This window comes from Piliocolobus tephrosceles, chromosome 4, assembly GCF_002776525.5.
Source record: "Piliocolobus tephrosceles isolate RC106 chromosome 4, ASM277652v3, whole genome shotgun sequence".
In the NCBI taxonomy this organism is placed as follows: domain Eukaryota; kingdom Metazoa; phylum Chordata; class Mammalia; order Primates; family Cercopithecidae; genus Piliocolobus; species Piliocolobus tephrosceles.
Genome location: NC_045437.1, coordinates 173343193 through 173361688, shown reverse-complemented (window position 1 = coordinate 173361688; position 18496 = coordinate 173343193). Strand labels below are relative to the sequence as shown.

Sequence of the window (18496 nt, the reverse complement as noted above, 5' to 3'; positions counted from 1 at the left end):
GTCAGAACAAAGTTCTTGGTATAGTTTAACCTTCACTGGACTCCTTCAATTGCTATAGTACATAGTCACCTAAACTTTGGTCATTCAACTACCAATACTACAATTTTAATCATAACAATGAATCTCACCTACCGCATTATTTACTTAGTATTTTTATATCCCTCATAACTCCTGCATTATTTACTTAATATTCTATTTAAATTACCTTTAAAATGTATTTCAAAGGGAAACTTGGTATCATTATCACAAATGAAAAAAAAGTGTCACTTTTCAAAGATAAAATGTAACCAGAAAAATAAAAATTAACTTAAAGCCAAACAATGTTAATTCCAGCTAGGTGCAGCTGGAAGACAAAGCCCCAGTGTAAACCCTATTCTCTCTTTGTCAAAAAGAGAAAGTAGCAAGTTTAGGGAGTTGTTAATGAGAAAACACCAAACTGAGACTTTTCCTTTCACATAATCAAGAAGATAACGCAGAAGACTGAAAGAGCAATGAAAAGGGCATAAATTTCCACCACGTGACTCAATACTCCTGAAGGCCATCACATCCCTGCCACCTAAATCATCCCGTGTAAGGTGCTGCTCATCTTCCTCAGAAGCAATACTGCTGTAGGCTACTGCACATTTAAAGAATAAATACTTAACTATAAAGAGAATTATTGATAACCTCTGTGATTTATAAGATTCCATGTAGGATTGTGAGATGTGGACAATACTAATCATATTTATAGATCTTATGAATCTTACCGGAATATTATTTCCCAAACTAAAACTGCTTACACAAATAGCTTGTACACTGATTAAAATATATTCAACATTTACTGTCCATTTTAGGTTATTCACTTAATCTCCAATTTAAATTCTGTTTCTATAATATATCTTTTTTTTTTTTTTTTTTGAGACGGAGTCTCGCTCTGTCGCCCAGGCTGGAGTGCTGTGGCCGGATCTCAGCTCACTGCAAGCTCCGCCTCCCGGGTTTACGCCATTCTCCTGCCTCAGCCTCCCGAGTAGCTGAGACTACAGGCACCCGCCACCTCGCCCGGCTAGTTTTTTTGTATTTTTTAGTAGAGACGGGGTTTCACCGTGTTAGCCAGGATGGTCTCGATCTCCTGACCTTGTGATCCGCCCATCTCGGCCTCCCAAAGTGCTGGGATTACAGGCTTGAGCCACCGCGCCCGGCCTGTTTCTATAATATATCTTATTCTTGTCTGTAATGGGCATATTTTCTGGACTAAATGTAATAATGTGATAATATCTCACTTTAAGGATTTCCCAAAAGATAGAAGCATACTACAACTCTGGCATTTCTGATTAAATGGGAACTGCTCTATATTTACTATTTTGTCTGTTTTCTGAGAGCTCACAATAGCTCTTTATTATAAAATAAAGTCTGAAGTAGGAGATTTTTATTCTGTTCAGGATATATTCTTGTGTCCTCATAGCAGTGGTCAGCATTTACATTTTATATGTATGCTACATAGCTCTCTTGGCTGCTCTGGACATGGCTAATTTCCTTATATATCTCACAGACTTCTTGGAAATCAGCTTTAAAGTATTGTTACTTTTGGTAAGGAATAAGAGGCACAAGGGTGGCTATTTGTTCTCAGTATTGTTTAACCTAAAAACGAAAGCTCTTATTTCTTTTGATGTGGGAAGCAGTGGTGGGGAATAAGCCAGATCTAAAAGTAAACTGGGTTTTCTTTCTTATTTATATGTAATTAGAGCCCCTTTGTAACTACCTATTACCACCTCAATAGTTATAGGAGGAATAAATAATATGTATTTTTTAATGTGGCAAAACCAAGAAAGAAGTAGTCAGGGCTGCATCTCATTTATCAGCTTGGTGACTAAAGGGCTCGCTCCAGAGGCTCCAGACATCTAGGGACCCAGAGATAAAACAGAGCAGTTGGCTGTGTTTTCACTAATGAACCCAGGGCTCGAAAGATATCAGCCAATTTTAAAGAAAAGCAGCAAGGACAAGAGACATTAGACAAGGCCAGTAGGGTAATGAAGGGCAAGGCCAGTTACTGAGAGAGAAAATTACTTCATTTTCTATGATAATGCTTCCGCGTGCTGTGCAGGTCTCTTCTCACGCTTTGTTAGTATGACTGTATATACATACAGCATCAGAATGCTACTCACAGTGTAGAAGGAAAGAGCCTTGGAACATTCCACAGAGGGGCAGAGGGCTTGGGTCTGTTATTTTGAAAGGGGGAGGCTAAGAACAATGGTAGCAGAAGGGGGTTAGGCTGCAAGGTGAGGAAGGGTGTTTTGACAGAATGTGAGGGACGCACAGGATTAAATCAAGACGAAAGACATAGCAAGAAAAAGAAAGAAAAACGCAGCAAACATACTCTGGAAATGGAGAATTGTTTGGAGGATGAAGTGGACAAAGAATGGGACCAGCTCACTGGCAGTCAGCATATCTGCAGAGTAGAGCCATGGGCATGCCTCGCTCACTGGCCTTTTTACCAGTGGCCATAATAAAATGGGCAACGGGCACTTGACTCCTCAGCGAGCTGGTCAGTGGACACATTTTCTGCTTAGTGGGGAAATGTGATGGATTTTAGAAACAATTCCAGAGTATATTTAGCTCCTAAAGCTGGGGCACACAAATGTCACATTCTCATGAGACAATCGACCCAGTAGAAAGAGCACCCATCACAGGCCCTTAGAAAACCCATGAAACTCTTGCATCCCGGGAGATGCTGCATACACGGATGTGACATCATTAAGGCACTGACATCAGGGAATGAAAAGAAGCGAGGGCATCACAGATTGGTTCAAGTTAAGGGATGCCATGATGTGTCAGAAAAGGAACAAGACTTTTCCAACGGAGTAACGCCATCACCAAGTCATACCACACAGTGCTTGGCAAAAAGAAACGAAAGTCGAAAATAAATCATGAACATTAAACAAAAAACAATTTGGAACAAAATGGAAATTAAAATCATAAAAACTATGATAAAAGGAACATTCAGCTACATCTTTTGTTTAAAATTTCTGCACAACTCATTGGCATTGCCCCATCAAACATACAACCAATGGTAAAAAACAAACTCAAATTTGACAGGGCAAGGCAAGGAGTTACTAGCACAAGAACAGTGATCATGTTAAACACCCATGCAATCACCTCTGCCACCATTGTTTGACAATATGTAGACTGCTTCCAGCTTTGTCAATATAATAAGACCCAAGAGAATGAACAATGCCGAATTTTAAAATGATCTGTCAAAGTGTTAATTAGACTCTTTGAGAACCTCCATTCCTTGGGGGGAGTTAACGATTACAGAAAATTCACACTACCCCTCTCAGTGAAATGAAAAGAAAATTACTGCAACCAACAGCTAGATATTTGGTTGGCATATTTAATGCTTTATTGGAAAGGCTGTTTGTTTTATTTTGTTTCAGAAAATCGCAGTGGGCAAAACCAAAGTGATTTCTACTAAGTTTTCTCTTCGTGAGAACACAGGACTAGCACATCTGAGGTCAGGAGCCACACATAACAAATAATGGCATAAGCTAAGGCTTGTAATCTGTCGGGACAGTTTCTCTTCTATCTGGAGCTTTCTCAGGATGGAAAGAGCAGGGAATCCCTCAAACAGAAAGAAGCTGATGAGACAAAACCAGCTTAAAAAAAAAAAAAAAAGAAGAGTTGGCCGGGAACAGCAGCTCAAGTCTGTAATCCCAGCGCTTCGGGAAGCTGAGGCGGGCAGATCACCTGAGATCAGGAGTTTAAGACCAGCCTGGCCAGCATGGCAAAGCCCTGTCACTACTAAAAAAAAAAAAAATACAAAAATTAGCCGGGCGTGGTGGTAGGCACCTCTAATCCCAGCTACTTGGGAAGCTCAAGCAGGGAGAATCTCTTGAACCTGGGCGGCAGAGGTTGCAGTGAGCTGAGATCGTGCCACTGCACTCCAGTGTAGGCAACAGAGTGAGATTCCATCTCAAAAAAACAAAAGCAAACCCAAAAAAACAAACAAAGATTTGAGGCAGGACATATTACTAAGGGGAAGGGGAAGTCTATAGAAGAAAATAAAATCGATTAAGAGGACATGCTCAAGAACAAGACAACAGGGGCTCCATCCTTACATTTTGACTCGGCAAATAGAGTAAGCAGAGTGCCAGCACTCTCAGGAGATGAGAAGCAAAACAGCAGATGAAAATGTAGCCTGAGAGTCTGACCAGAAAGCATTGTCTAAAAGTGAAGATGGAGATATGTATGCAGAGCACTCTGGGGGAGGGCCCGATAGCGACTATCTTCCAAGGGTCACGGTGGCTGCTCTGCCCTCGAAACTCAAACTCCCGCTTGGATGAAACTCTTGAAAACATATAGAAGTAAACAATTCTGAATGGGGGGAAACAGCTCAGCAACATAACTGGGCTTTTCAGTCTCTGATTTACAAGACTGTTTTTTGGACAAGTAAAGGCCTCTTTGGTTGCAGCTGCAACTGAAGTAGGATGTGTTACCAGAAGCAGCAAATGGCAAGAAAAGAGATGACATTTCCTGTCTGCAGCTAAGCAAAGAAAGCAAAGGAGAATTTAGGACAGTTCACAGTAGAGTCCCTTTCATTTAGTGTGGCTTCCTTTCCGTTTTAAATGCATAGCAATTCTGCTTGATTAAATAACATATTTTTGTCTTAGCTACTGTCCTCTAAGAGCAATTGCAGTACGTCTGAGGACCATGGCTCTATTCAAATTCAGCACCATGCAAGAGTGAGAGATGCTACCAGCCAGAAAAGACTTTGCCCTGCTATTTCTCAATTCACTAATTAACAGGGCCTTGACTTCAATTGCATTCACTTGCCAAAGCCCGGACCGCATTCCATCACATTATGGTGGGAAAAGAGGGTCCAAAAATCTCAGAATGAGACTAAGAGGAATGGCAAGGAATGTCAGAAGCCAGCATGTGCTTTGGGCCAAGCCACACCTTTTTTTGGGTAGAGGGAGCTCAGAGGATATATTATTTGTTTTGTGTGGTTTTCCTTGGTCAGAGAATAATTTAGGATCAAGCCTCACATAGAGGATGGGGTTGCAGTCTTTTTCGAGAAACTTTCCATCATAGCGCATTGGAGGTTCCTTAAATGCTGCTAAAATTCAGCTGGAAGCAGTGACACGGTCCTCCCCACGTTTCCCTCCCTCTCCCCCGAGAGGAAGAGGCATTTCCAAGGCCTTACCCTTCTTGTCTTGGTGATTATGGGAAGACACTGACCCCAAAGGGTCTGTGCTGTCAGGTGAGTCAAGCAGATGCTTCCAGTCCAGCATTCCTCCCCTAGACTCATACCCCTCTTGAGCCGTCGAATCTGATGTGGTTGTGCTGGGCAAGAGGGAACTGGAGTGCCCTGTTTTCATCACAAATACAGTTAGGAAAACATCATCGGAGAGACCCACATTCCCTTTGCTCAGAGGCCTGGAGGTGGGACACCCAACCTGGCTGTAAGACTGAGAGGAGACCGCCCTAGAAATGACACAGTTTAGTGGTGGTGGTGGTGTGGGGTGTGTTCAGCAGAAAGCCCCTTGAACTTGTAGTAAGGAAATGAAGGGTCAGATCCTATCTCTGACACTTGCTGGGTGGGCCTTGGGGAATCACTTAACCTCTTCCTGTGCACCCAGTGGGGATAAAGACACCTCTCAGTGTTGGGAGGATAGGGACATAATGGTGAAAGCATCTTGCTTAGTGTCTGACACATAGTAGGTGCTCAAGAAAGGCCAGAGTCCTTCTCTGATATTTTCGTGGCAGGACCAAACACAGAAAGTGTCCACCCCAGGAATCCCGTTTGTGACTGATGGGGCGGGTTTCTGGTAGTGGGCAAGTCTTGTCCCTGTCACAAGTAACTCAGTTACTCTGCACCCTTCCTGTGGAGGCTCTACACTGTGTCTAGTCTTCAGGTTCAACTCAACTTCACAGGCATTCCTCTTTCTGGGAGCAGTTATTGCTTTGCAAAGGGATCTATTCCCACTGTCTTTTCATTGGAATGGAGCCTTCAACTGCTACACACTATTGCGGCTGTCCCTTTTGTGTCTTATTTCAATAAAAATAGTTTCCGTTTTGAGCCTGCATTGACTAAAATGATTCAAATTAGAAAAGGATAGATTTCTGAGGTTCAGATAAGCTACCATAGGATAATACGAGAAGAATGGCTGGGTTGAGAGTTACAATAGAAACTCTAGCCATTTCCTGTGAATTCGTTCGTTAGCTCTCCCTCCATCATTCCACAAGGTTAAATACAGATTGTATCAGGTGCTTTGATCCAAGCTGACACAATGATTTAAAGAAGCACTACTACCTGTTCTCTCTGGCAGAAATAAAATATGACCTCCTTGTGATTTTCAACTGGAGTTTTTGGCTTACGTAGAGCAACCTCTTGAACAATTTTTAAAAGATAGAAGGGCAACTACTGTGCATGTATAATTGGTGCCTTTGGTGGAAAGTAGGGCAGACTCACTACAACTCCAAAAGCTCCAGCCTTGAAGTATGATCACCATGCACATGATAAATAAAATATTGGCCTCTAGAAAGACAGATTATAAGAACAAGTACAGTGCATTCTTCTTCTTTTTTTTCCCTACAATTATTATTGGAAGTTGGATTCCCCCCAGGAGACTGTAATACTGCAAATTACAGACAAAACATATATAACAAAGATAGCTTTTTATCTTCTTAAAACTTTGCTCAGCAGGAAGAAGGAAGCCAAGTGGCTCGTCCATGCGATAGTGACTTCTACGGAGCCACCACACTTAGATGCTGCCACAAAGCTTTGGTAGCACTGAAGAGGTCCCTTTCTGTTTGGCACTTGTTTGGCTCTCACACAGCTTCAAACATCCAATTTGTTGAAAATAGTCTGCTTCGTATCCAGCTGCTAAAAGCGTGTTCATTTAAAATTCAAGGAATGCTTTATTCTAGACTTTGTGTTTTTACATTTCTGAGTTTCACATCTCATGTCATGATACAGATAAGAGAACAGGGGCAGGAAAATCAGCCTGAGAAATGGAAATATAGAAGTTCCTTTATTTCCTTTCAGCTTACATTGAGGTCTAAAACATAACTAATTTTTTTCCGCTCCTGAATTCAAGACTACTCTAATAAAATATATGCTCAGCCTAAGAGAAAATTCAGTGCCCATCATAAGCAAACAATTAGAAATAGCTTTGTAGGGAGTTAGAAAGAGAAAGTGAGGAAGGAAAAAAAAAAAACCTCCCCTCCAAGTAGCAAGATTTCTTCTACCTGAATTGATATGCATTTTGAGCACTTTCAATTTAACTGTGTTCAAGGGGCAATTTTATGGTAATGCCATAAGTATGGTTTAGGGAGAACATTTCTTAATACGGTAATCTAGGGGAAATATATGCCTAAGGGACTCATTCTCTGTAGAAAGATTTCCTGGCCCATGTGCTGTGAATACATGGAAAACTCATTGGTAATGGAAAGCTATGGCTATGAGAGGAAATTAATGTGGACCAGATGGTAGTTAGGTAGGAAAGTGTTTTACACAAATGTGAGAAATCAGTCTCTTCTTCCTATCACTGAAGTGTTAGTCTAATACCCACCACATCTCAATTTTCTATATGTAAATCTAGAGAAACCATGCATCTGATTTACTCGAAAGAAAAAACTGAGCATCATGAGGTTTGTGATCTTTTAAACTTATGCTTGAGGATAGGAAACACGTGCCAGTGGTGAATTAAACAGTCGGAGAAAGCAATACCTGATTCTCAAAAATTTTAGAACCACCCTGTAAAAGCACTATTAAGCAGTAGTCCTCAGTCTGAATTCAAAGATGTGTTATTACCTCTCCAAGCTTAAAAAAAATATTACAAGGAAACCACTTATATTTCTTCTTCTAGTCTGATTTTTAAGGTTGTATTATTTTTGTGCATTCCCTAAGAGACTCTGTAACCAAAGTCATGCTACAAAAATAGGCAAACATTTGTGGATGTGATATCATATGTCAATAGATTTGAAATCTATATTTTTGTTTTGTCAGTCTAATACGAAAGGTCACATTTTAATCAATTGAGCTTATACTTTATCATTCTCATAAAATACAAATAAATAGGTATATTTTGAAAGTTAACTTTAATGCATCATGTTGTTTCTCTATATCTACAAGTCATTGTAATTCCAGAGGTTAGACACCCTTCACACTACTCTAACCTATTAACAATGTTTGTAGACAATTAGACACAAAACAGAGACATTAAATCAATACAAGAGAGGAAGAGAGAAGGAAAATAATCAGGGCCCAATTCACTAAAAGGGGTTCTTGCATATGAACTGGTGTGGCACAGAGCTTTTGACAAGCAGAAAGTCTGCATTGTTTATTGAAATGATCCCTTTTCCTAGGTTGGGCAGTTCTGGTTTTGTAGTTGGCTCTTGAGCCTACACTCAGCCACAGAGTGCAGGACATGCAGAGGACACAGCGAGAAACAGCGTGGGTGCACTTTTTACTTTGGAGTTGGCTTCCTTGTCTATATCCATGCTCATAAAAATAGCAATTTATTTCTTCTTTTGGTGCTACAAATACAGTGCGTAGGACACAATAGCCACTCAACAAGTTTTTGCTGAATGAATTAGTGAAATCTATTCTGGGTTTATTAATTCCAAAATTAACATTCCTTACAATGGTTTATTTTTAAAAATTGCCAATATTTTTGTAAGTACTGTCTGAACCAGTCCTCATTTTGATGGTCAATTAGTCATCAAACTGCTTCACACTGAATAGATTTAGCCTGAAAAGGATAGGATCATTAGCTGAAAGGAAAATTCCAGCTCTTCTTTAGTTGCCTCCCTCCAAGACCTGACAATGAATGAGCATCATCCCTTAAAGTGTTAATACGGAAGCATTAATAAGTACCTTTCCTTTTGTAAAGGAAATAAGAGAGAATATAGCTTGGGACTGATTTTTGCTCATAAGAGTATCCCATAGTTTAATTATACTATCTATTTAAGAAATTACCTGGGAGTTAAAATTGGTCTTAGTATGACTGATGAATGCTGGGCAGGTTGCTGGTTCAATTTGTTTCGAGATCTTAATTTCTCAATATCTGATAAAGACTATTCGATTATAGGAAATGATCGCAAAGTATCATGTTGGAAAAGAGCAGATACGAAGTGCGGTTTTTTTCTCAAGGCAGTCTAAGCTAGACGACATTTGCCTCCTGAGCAATTTTTCTTCTAGTCTTTGGTGTTCAATATTCTGGTTTCAGTCATAGATGAGGGAACATTAAAGGTGGATGAATTCTGTGGGCTCATCTACTCCACAATGCCTTACTTCACAAGGGGACCAGTCAGGAGAAACCAGGCAATGTTTTCCATACCTAAACAGTTCCAGGGTATAAGCCAGTCTTTTAAGATATTCAAAAAGGCCTTTTATGTATGCTAATTTGACACAGGGAGTGAGAGTTTACAAAGAGCTATTAAACACATTTGTAGCCATCATGAACTATTTTTTTGGATCATAAATCAGCATTGCTTTCTTTTCCTTCCCCTTTGTTTCTTTTCTTTTCCCTTTTTTAAAATTTATTTTTCTCCCTCCCTTATTTACCTACTTCTGTACTTAAAGACTGTCCTGGATCTGTTGCTTGATTATTTATCTTAAACACCCAAACTATAAAATGGCTGTGTATACATGAAACTCGCAGCTTCCATTATAATGCAGAGGCTTAAATCTGCCATCACACAGATGTTTTTCATACCATATTTTTTTTAAAAAAACACATGGATAGTTTACCCTAATAAATATTTGGGGGTACCTTGAGAAATGTAAATGGAACAGCTACATTTCAACTTCTTACATGAAGAGTTCAGAATATTCTGTTTATGGGCTTAGTAGCTTTGTTTAATATAGTGATTGTGTATTTCAGACCAAGAACAATGAGATAAATCCTGTTTGCACATCATTTCCACTGCGTCACTCTTCCTTGTCTACATTCTGAAGAGATTGCACTGAAAACATGTCTAAATATTCATACTCTTTTTGAGCTTAAATTTCAGGGGCCAATTTCATACCATATTGGAAAGTTTTTGTCTAATAAGAGCCTGACCTGTGTGTCCTGTATAGATTTTCGCCAGCAGAGGGTATTGTCTTGAGTGCCAGCATTTTGGGGGCTGGTGCACTGTATCAGCTGAGGAGCTATAGTCTATTAGTTATCAGCTCTATTCCTTTGTCTTGGATATACTTATGTTCGAAAGCAATTTCTTCTCCCTCAAGAACTCATTAAATGTATTCATCAAATTCCCTAAGGTTGGCATATTTCATGTTACCTGGATTAAAAATTTAGGACTCAGTCTCCCACATCAATTGTCTCACATAGGCAGAGTGATTTTTGAAGGATGGTGAAATTGATAAATAATTTTAGTGAATTGGGGCCCTTAAGTAACAAAGAATCTGGTCCATGATGTTTAGGAATGAAAACTATAAACTACTGCCAGATGAATGACTTAACGAATTCAAAAAAAAAAAAAAAAAAATCCGTAAACTGACCATACACTGTGTTGTAAGACATTTCATCTGGTAGAGGAGTTGAAATGTCTATAAAAAAACAATGAGGATAAAACATTAATTAAAAAGAAACTGAAGATTTGAACATACTCAAGGGGATTAATGAAATAGAAATTCTCAGATAGGTTTCCACCAGTGTGAAATTATGAGAGTAATATCTTCCTTACCATTCAATGCCACAAAGGAATCTGGAAGACAAAAGGGAGGAGAAGGTTACTTAATGTTTTACACTCTGCTTAGTGCGACTTACATAAGTGGGAATGAGCTAACACAGAACTATGCCGACGTACGTATGGTCCCTGATACTAAGTAAGTGCCTTTTAATTCCTGCGTGTAATGTGAAATGCTTTATACTCAGTCCAATTTCACACCTCCATATCTCTTCCACCAAGTGAATTTCCTGCAAGTCACTGCCTTTGCCAAGAGGCAGAGAAAATGCAAGAGTTGGCAAACGAAATGGTAACCGCAATTATAGGTGACTTCGAGAGTTTAAACCCTTCTTTATACAGAGGGACATGCATGTGCATAAGTGATACCTGGATCACACTTACAAAGAAAACATTTTTTCTTTACATTCTCTCTTTACTTCATCCTCACAACCATGCTGTGAGAAACTGTCCAGTGTCACAGTGTTCTGAAATCATCAGGAGTTTTAGTTTGGAAGTTAAAAAACAAACCCTTACACATACTAGGCAACATATCTGGGTGTGTGCTGTGTGTTGGGGTCAGATCTCTGGTTCACTCAGCCTCTAACACTGGCTATTTGTGATTTCCTTATTTCCCTTTAACATCCTGTTAACTGTGTACCAGTTATCATGACTGCACCAGTTAGAGAAACCCCTCCCTGCATACCGATGTGGGGATAGGTCTGTCTAATAGACGTAGCTCATGCTCCAGCAGGAACACGGGAGAGGAGAAGCCATGAGGAAAGGCAGGGAGGCAGAGAGGCAGCCTGACTCCTGCCCTGAGCAAGCACCTTATGTGCCTCAGCAAGAGTGAGGTTAAAGGTCAAGGACACACTACAAAGCAGGAAGGCAGATCCAGGGGCTTGACCACTAAGATTACTCTGGAAATAAAGAGTAAATCACGGGGTTGGGACCTGAGAGCCTCTCCTATACTACATACAGAGGTTTCCTCAGGTTCTTCTGCCTGAGAACGCAGATAAGGGTGTGAGCCTACTGGTATAGTGGGCATTTTACAGACACAGTAACAACCATCTTTACATGTTTCACGTGTTTTCTGATTTGATCCAAATCTACACCCCTAATTTTCTACAGACACCACTATCACAAGTAATATAAATATGATGAAAATGGCTCATTAACATCAATTAACTAAGCTGTTAATAAAACACACACATGCACACACACACACACACACACACATGCACACACACACATCTTAAAACCTGTTTCCTTGCAAATAAAGCTATAATGCACCAAGATGATTAAGGTCAACTGATGAAACATCAAACTATTTCCCTGATACAGATGAATGCACACACGTAACATACATCTTTTGGTGATGACACTTCTCCTATGCTTATTTATTAACTCATCAATTTTGTGTGAAAAGACATAATAAATAAGAATTTTTTGCCAATATGTAATATTTGTAAATGAAAAAAATGTATATGGTAAAGATTTGGAGATAAGGCTGCCTTTAGCCCTCTTTATTTGATTATAACTAATCTCTAAAAAAGGTAAGGTAGAAAGTTGAATGACACGTTAGAGTCTGAAATGTCAGTACTCATGACTGAAAGATTAGAATTATATCCACGATTTTCATTATAGAATCAAATATCAGGATAATATAACTTCATTCCCTTGGGAGCTATTATTTGCTGCCATTTTGAATGCAAGCTTCTTGAAATTCAGCATATGTAACATTTGAAACAGCACAAACTAAACATATTTTCCAAGAGTATGGTATTATTCTTTAAATTAGCATTAATAAAGCATTTTCAGGAGAATATTGATATTAATCAGGTCACATGACAACTGGGCAGAAATCTGAGCCAGATCCTTTACATAAAGTTCTAACTAAAATGTTACCAGTTACTAATGAACTCTGAGGTTTACATAGTAGGCCAATTCCTATAAAAAGGTTATTTTGAATTGCCTTGTACTTGTGGATTATTTCTGAAATTTTTTTCCTATCATATATGGCAACAGACACAAATCTAATTTAAAAACATAATTACTTTTGTTAGTCGATATGTTCAAGAATAAAGCAGGCCCACTCAATTAAAAAGCTAGAGTACAATGATCAATCTTTTTATTATTCGGCTAAAAATGACAGTATAAAAGCACATTTTTAAAACCAGCAAAACTGTCATTTTGTAATGGAAATGCTGATTTAACTTACTGCTTTGCTACAATTAACATCCTCTAGAGTGAATTTGTTCCCCTGCATTAGAATTAATGAAATAGGTGCCAGCATTTATAGTGACAACATTGACAACACTGGCTTTAGAACAGAGTGTTTTTTCTTTATTTGATATTTAGAAGACGATTTCTGTCATTTATGCATGCTTTAGTGTCTGCAACACTCAGATCCACATGTGAGCTGATGTATCTAGGCCGTTCACTGAAAGCATCTTTGCCCAAAGATAAAAATGGATAAAAGACTGTACTTACTGTGACAGTCCCCCAGACCATCTGTATTGCCACGCTCTATGTCCTGCTCAAAAGTCAGTCTTTTAAAAAAGGAAGGGAAAGAGAGACAGAAACGAATACAATAATGTGAGTCTTCAGAAATGAGTCTTAAGTTTCACTAAAGACAGTAACATAGTTTGATGAGTGGCAGGTGCAAAAAAGAAATAGTTAACAGCTTGAAAATTTATCTCTGAAGTTTACATCTCTGAAGTTATAGAAAGTCTTAGGTGACTCTTCAAAGAGAAGCCATGGTTTAAGCAGTGAATTCAGATATTATTCAGGGAGATAATAAGCTTGCAGATTATTTATATCCTTCTTTACTCTAATTCTCTGAGCATTTCTTAAACATTTAAGAAGTTTAGATGTTAAAATACACTCCTCATAGAAACAATAGAGAAGTCTATAAATTAAAAAGTCTTTTTCTCTCTACTCTTTCACTCCTACCCTTGCCTTCCTAGGCAAGGTTTTTTTGCCTAGACATTTATCTAGCCAAAAGTGTTCTAAGGTCCAAGTGGCTACAGAGGGGACAGGAGCTGGTGGTGCATTTTGTGGAGACCACTTGGCTATTTGTTTACCCCCAGCCCTGCCCCAGTCATTGGGAGTATTTTACTCTCATTCTCTTTGACAGGCCCATGTTTCTTCCAAGTCTACTAGGTCACCACTGGGCTGTACAAGCGACATGACATTAAGAAAACCAATTTTAATAAAAGCTATTTTGATTTTTAAAATAAGCACACCAGAGTCACCTTCCTTTGGGGGCACTTTGTACATATTCCCATAATATAATTGAAACTCTTATTTTGCAACTGCTTTCAGAGCTTATTTACGAGCCATATAGGAAAACTATTTTGAAAGTCACAGCTTGATCTAATAATCCACCATGTTTTGTTTCTAATCTTTTTTGCCACATTAAAAATCAAATCCCTCAAAAGATGAAGATTTCTAGTGGTAATGACAGCCAATATTCATGATGCCCAGGAGCCCACTCTCCAAAGGGCGCGCCCCATGTTTTGAGCAATGCCAGCATCACTGAAATATGAATGCAGACCTTAAGGAAACCATTTTGGAGTTCTTATATTGACTTAAAAATAATTTTTAAAATATCAGTCTTATAGCCTTTGGTCACATGTTGAACACAGAAACGACATAGGTCATTTCATAGCTCCCCTCACCATGCTTGGTGATCCTTTCTCCTCCACCTTGAGGGGTCCAGTGAAAAGGTACAAACCTCTAATATTACAGCATGTCAATAATGCTACTTGCAAAGCTGTTCTAATAATATACAGTGACTCAGACTTTTGCATTAGTCAAATTTCCAGGTCAGATTTTATAGTTATCATCAGCTCTGTTTATGAGAATACTTGTCCTCAAATTATGCAGGTGGTGGTCATGAGATACGCCCTTGGTCTGTTTGTTTAGCCATTCTGAAATAGGAAAGGAGGCACAGGGTGATGTAAAGATCGTTCTGTTCCGCCTTTGGATCTGGGGAGGTTGCAGAAATGGCTGTGCTGAAGGAAGATCTGTGCTGTCTGACCTCCTAAATTGCTTGCCACAACCCATCAAAGATAAACATTGAATACTTTTGCAAATGTATTTTGGATTTCACATCCACTGAAGTAAAAGCATAAAAAGAAACCTCTTAGCCAATGCCATCTAAGCATTTAAAGCCAGGGTAACAATTTTAAACACCAAAATCACAGCCATGGTGGACTGGCCTCATCTAGCTGATCTGTTGGGGAACTGCCAAGAATTGATTGACTGCCTAAAGAGTAACAGGGTCAGCCGTTCTTCAGCGCAGGAGAAGGTTTATTGGATGTATACACCATGCTTGCAGTACAATTGCATTGCTTAACAAATGTTCTGCAATTTCTTCTCAGCCCTGCACAGTCAATTAGAAGAGCCAGTTTTGCTATGGCTGAACAAACCACTCACTAATCTAATTGGTATCCTATTGCTCCTTTTCTCTGCTTTTCTCCCACCATGATGATCAAGGCAGGCACTTTCTTGTCTCTCTCTCTAGGGAATACATGGAAGCCCACTGTGTTTCCATTCTGTGTTTTTAATCAGTCCCAGGATGATGAATCAGTTGGAAATCTGCCACATGTGACGTGGTGAGGCTCCATGAAATGGGAAAGGGAAGGAGAAAGGCTGACAGTCCCGTTGCTGGTGTTTGTGCACAGAAAGCTGTGTGGTGGAGTGTGTGAGCAGAGCAAATCTTACATCTAGAATATACCTTGTGTACCCTCTCCCACTCCTCAGGCTCCTTACCTGCTGTTGGGTGATAAATGGGTGCAGGCACCACCTTCCTTTATCCACCCACAATACGGGTCTCTGGAGGCAATACAGGTTCTGCAGGAAGAGGATGACCATGAGCTACCTAGGACTGTTTCCTAGCCACCACGGACTTTCTAATTGTCAGCCAGGCAAAATACATACTTTTTACACTTCCCATGTCGGTCACACCGGCCAAGGGGAACTTTTATCACACAGGTAGAGAAGGCAACATACAGAGAGCTGCTTGCTCTGTCCAGCTGCATGCCCATGATCCTTTTGTCTTCGACTCCATCATAGCTGCATCTAATTTCATCAGGCAAGATAATATCATTAATAGACTCTTCTCTTTTTCTCGGCACCACCCTCACATCCCACTTTCCAGCCCACAAGGCAATCTCTTATTCTGATCTAACTGGCAGTGAAACAAACAAATCCTTATGCTCATGCACACATGTACACACACACATATGTATGTATCTATATAAACACACACACACACACACATTGGCAAGGAGAAAATAATGCTTTTTAGATGTTAAAAAATTTTTACAAACAGCATTAAAAAGTCATCTAAAAATGCATAAAACCTAAGTCGGCCATGATTTTCTCTGAATGAAAGGGACCATAATAGCATAACAAATAATTACTAAGAAAGAACCAAATATTCTACTTACTTTTCAGGGTTGTAAACGCTCATCTCCTCCAGGAAAAGGCTGTCATTTAGAAAACCACTGTTTCCTATCCTGGCCAAAAACTTCAAGATGATTCCCTTCTCTGATCCCAGAAAAACCACAGTGTGATTCTGATACGGCCCAGCAGCCGTGTCCACTGCAATTTTGGTCAGGCGGTATCTAAAATGACAGGACCACATTTTTTATCTCTTTGTTGGTCTGTCATTAAAGTGTTCCCTGTTCCACTTCAAACAGCCGTGCCATAGCTTTCTAGTAACAACCTCAAGAAAAATGTATGCATATAAATAACGTTCTCAAGTGGTTCTGGCCCTTTATTTCCATTTGCAGAGCATTAGTGTGGCTCCAAAGGGGAGGAAGGAGGTGCAAATATGTGTGTGTGTGTGGGGGTGCGGGGGGGCGCGCCAAGTCCCATAACAGATAAAACCACCTGAAACCCCTCAGCAAAACCACCTGAAACCACTCAGCAATAATCCCTCCCACGGACAACAAGGAAAGACGAATGTCTCCTATGATGAAGGTAAGAAGTAATAAGAAATTCATTTAACCTTTAATTTAACATTGAAAAGCAATGACTGCCATTTCTCCATACTCTTCCTCTGAGGTACAAAGCCTCCATCAACAAAATGTTTGATTGGAAACCTTTCCAGTTGTATGTAGAGGGGCTGGGAGACTTCTCAAGGATGAAGAGGCAGAGTGCTAATGGCACTGCTAAAAACTGCAGGGACCTGCAAGCCAAACAATATCCATTTAAAGCTAAAGGTGAAGGGCATACCTAGGATAAGTCCTACCAGCAGTTTACTTTCTCTGAAATCTCTTGGACATTCGACATTCTATGGGGACCCAGTTGTCCTAAGCACCATAGCTGGAACCAGAAAACAGACCCTCCTGCAAGTTATATACCATGGTTTCCATTTTATGTGCCAGAGCTATTACAGTGCTTTAATATATTTTAATAAAGTCAGAGTATAAAAATAGTGGTAAAGTTAATTAACATTTTGTTTGATGACTACCACAGTGGGATGGTACTTGGGAAAGCCTGTTGAACTGTTTGGAAATAAGCTCTGAATACATACAAGGAAGAGTTTTTTTTAATGCAATCACAGACCTCTAATTGGCTGTCTCTTCTCTGTTGGCCACCAGTTCAGAAAAAGAATACTAAACTATGAATCCTTCACACTGGCGAATGTGGTGTCTGTGCTCTGTGTGACAGCGGACGATCCATGAGCCATGCTCAGGTGGAATCTACTGCAAGTTTTGTAATCATTTCCAACCAATCAGGTATCCACATCCATTCACTGGTTCTCCTTTACTGCTTCTCTATTTTTGCACAGATTGGATCAATGGGCTAATCCAGAAGGAAAGGTATTTCCTTCCTCTAATTGCTGGCATGTGTCCAACTAGCCTGAACATATTGGAACTCTTCTCCCTGGGAATGTGTGTATCCAACCAACCGGCCAGCATTGCACAGCTGAATGAATGCCCAGGATAGCAGAAGATGTTTGTGGCATTTCAAAGCATGATGCACCGATCGGTTCTCCGAGCATGAGATGAAGTTAGGAAATTCATCAGGACACGGTTTGCTTGACACCCACCTGACCATTGTTCTCAGGAACCATGGCCTGTTGAAGATGGAGGGCACTGCCTCGTCCATGAGCGGGTGCGTCTTGATGAAGTTCAGGGTATCATCAGGAAACTCATTGGAGGTTGCATATCTTTCTAAGGAGGATGAGCCGGCACAGCAACCTGGCCTAAAATGAAACAAAGGGTGAAGAAGGAGGGAGCTCATTTTGTGCCTTATGGCAAATTCTTTGAATGAACTGCTTCTCTAAGCATCTGGGATGGAGAAGAATGTACTGCAGCCTGAGAGGAGGAAGCTGAACAATGCAGAATGCCACCAAGCACAATATGCTGAGATTTCCTCTGAGCCGCCTCCTCATTTCATAGAGGAGCCTGAGCCAGCACAGTTCAGCCTCGGCTGGGGGCAGGCTGGCTTCCTCCCAGAAGCACAAACAAACTTCAGTAAACAGTGATGGAGCTTGAAACAAGTGAGTGAGTGTGGTTTGCACGTATCTTGGGGATGGTTTTACTTATCCAAAAAGCCTGCTAGAGATTCCTCATGCATTTACTCTATAGAGGGAGAGAATTAGGTTGACGTTTTCGCAAGTGTAGAAAGCAAAGACTCTCCAAAAACCAACAGGGTACGTGCCAGCAAGACTCCATGTAATCATGTTTCATTGCCTGGGGCTCCCTCAGAGAACATTTGGGTTTTGTTTCTTATTGTTGTTTTTATTTTTGTTTGATTTTGGCAGGTATGAAAAGCCAATTATATCAGATTCTTTCCTGAAAGGTCATTTTCTTGTCATTGAATGACG

At 40.0% G+C, this 18496-nt stretch overlaps 1 protein-coding gene across 2 annotated transcripts in view; it reads right to left on the bottom strand.

The window, feature by feature from the left end:
- SEMA6A (semaphorin 6A) overlaps positions 1-18496 on the bottom strand; it is a 131069-nt gene that overhangs the window by 17100 nt on the left and 95473 nt on the right. The window contains exons 12-19 of one of the 2 annotated variants that reach the window (XM_023197450.2): positions 17717-17872; positions 16107-16283; positions 15595-15735; positions 15427-15507; positions 13141-13199; positions 10669-10689; positions 10484-10531; positions 5177-5341 (exon numbers count right to left, since the gene is read on the bottom strand). In XM_023197450.2, coding sequence (XP_023053218.2) covers positions 5177-5341; positions 10484-10531; positions 10669-10689; positions 13141-13199; positions 15427-15507; positions 15595-15735; positions 16107-16283; positions 17717-17872 — 848 coding nt within the window. The remainder of the gene's footprint in view (positions 1-5176; positions 5342-10483; positions 10532-10668; positions 10690-13140; positions 13200-15426; positions 15508-15594; positions 15736-16106; positions 16284-17716; positions 17873-18496) is intronic. The other variant, XM_023197455.2, reaches the window with a different exon arrangement.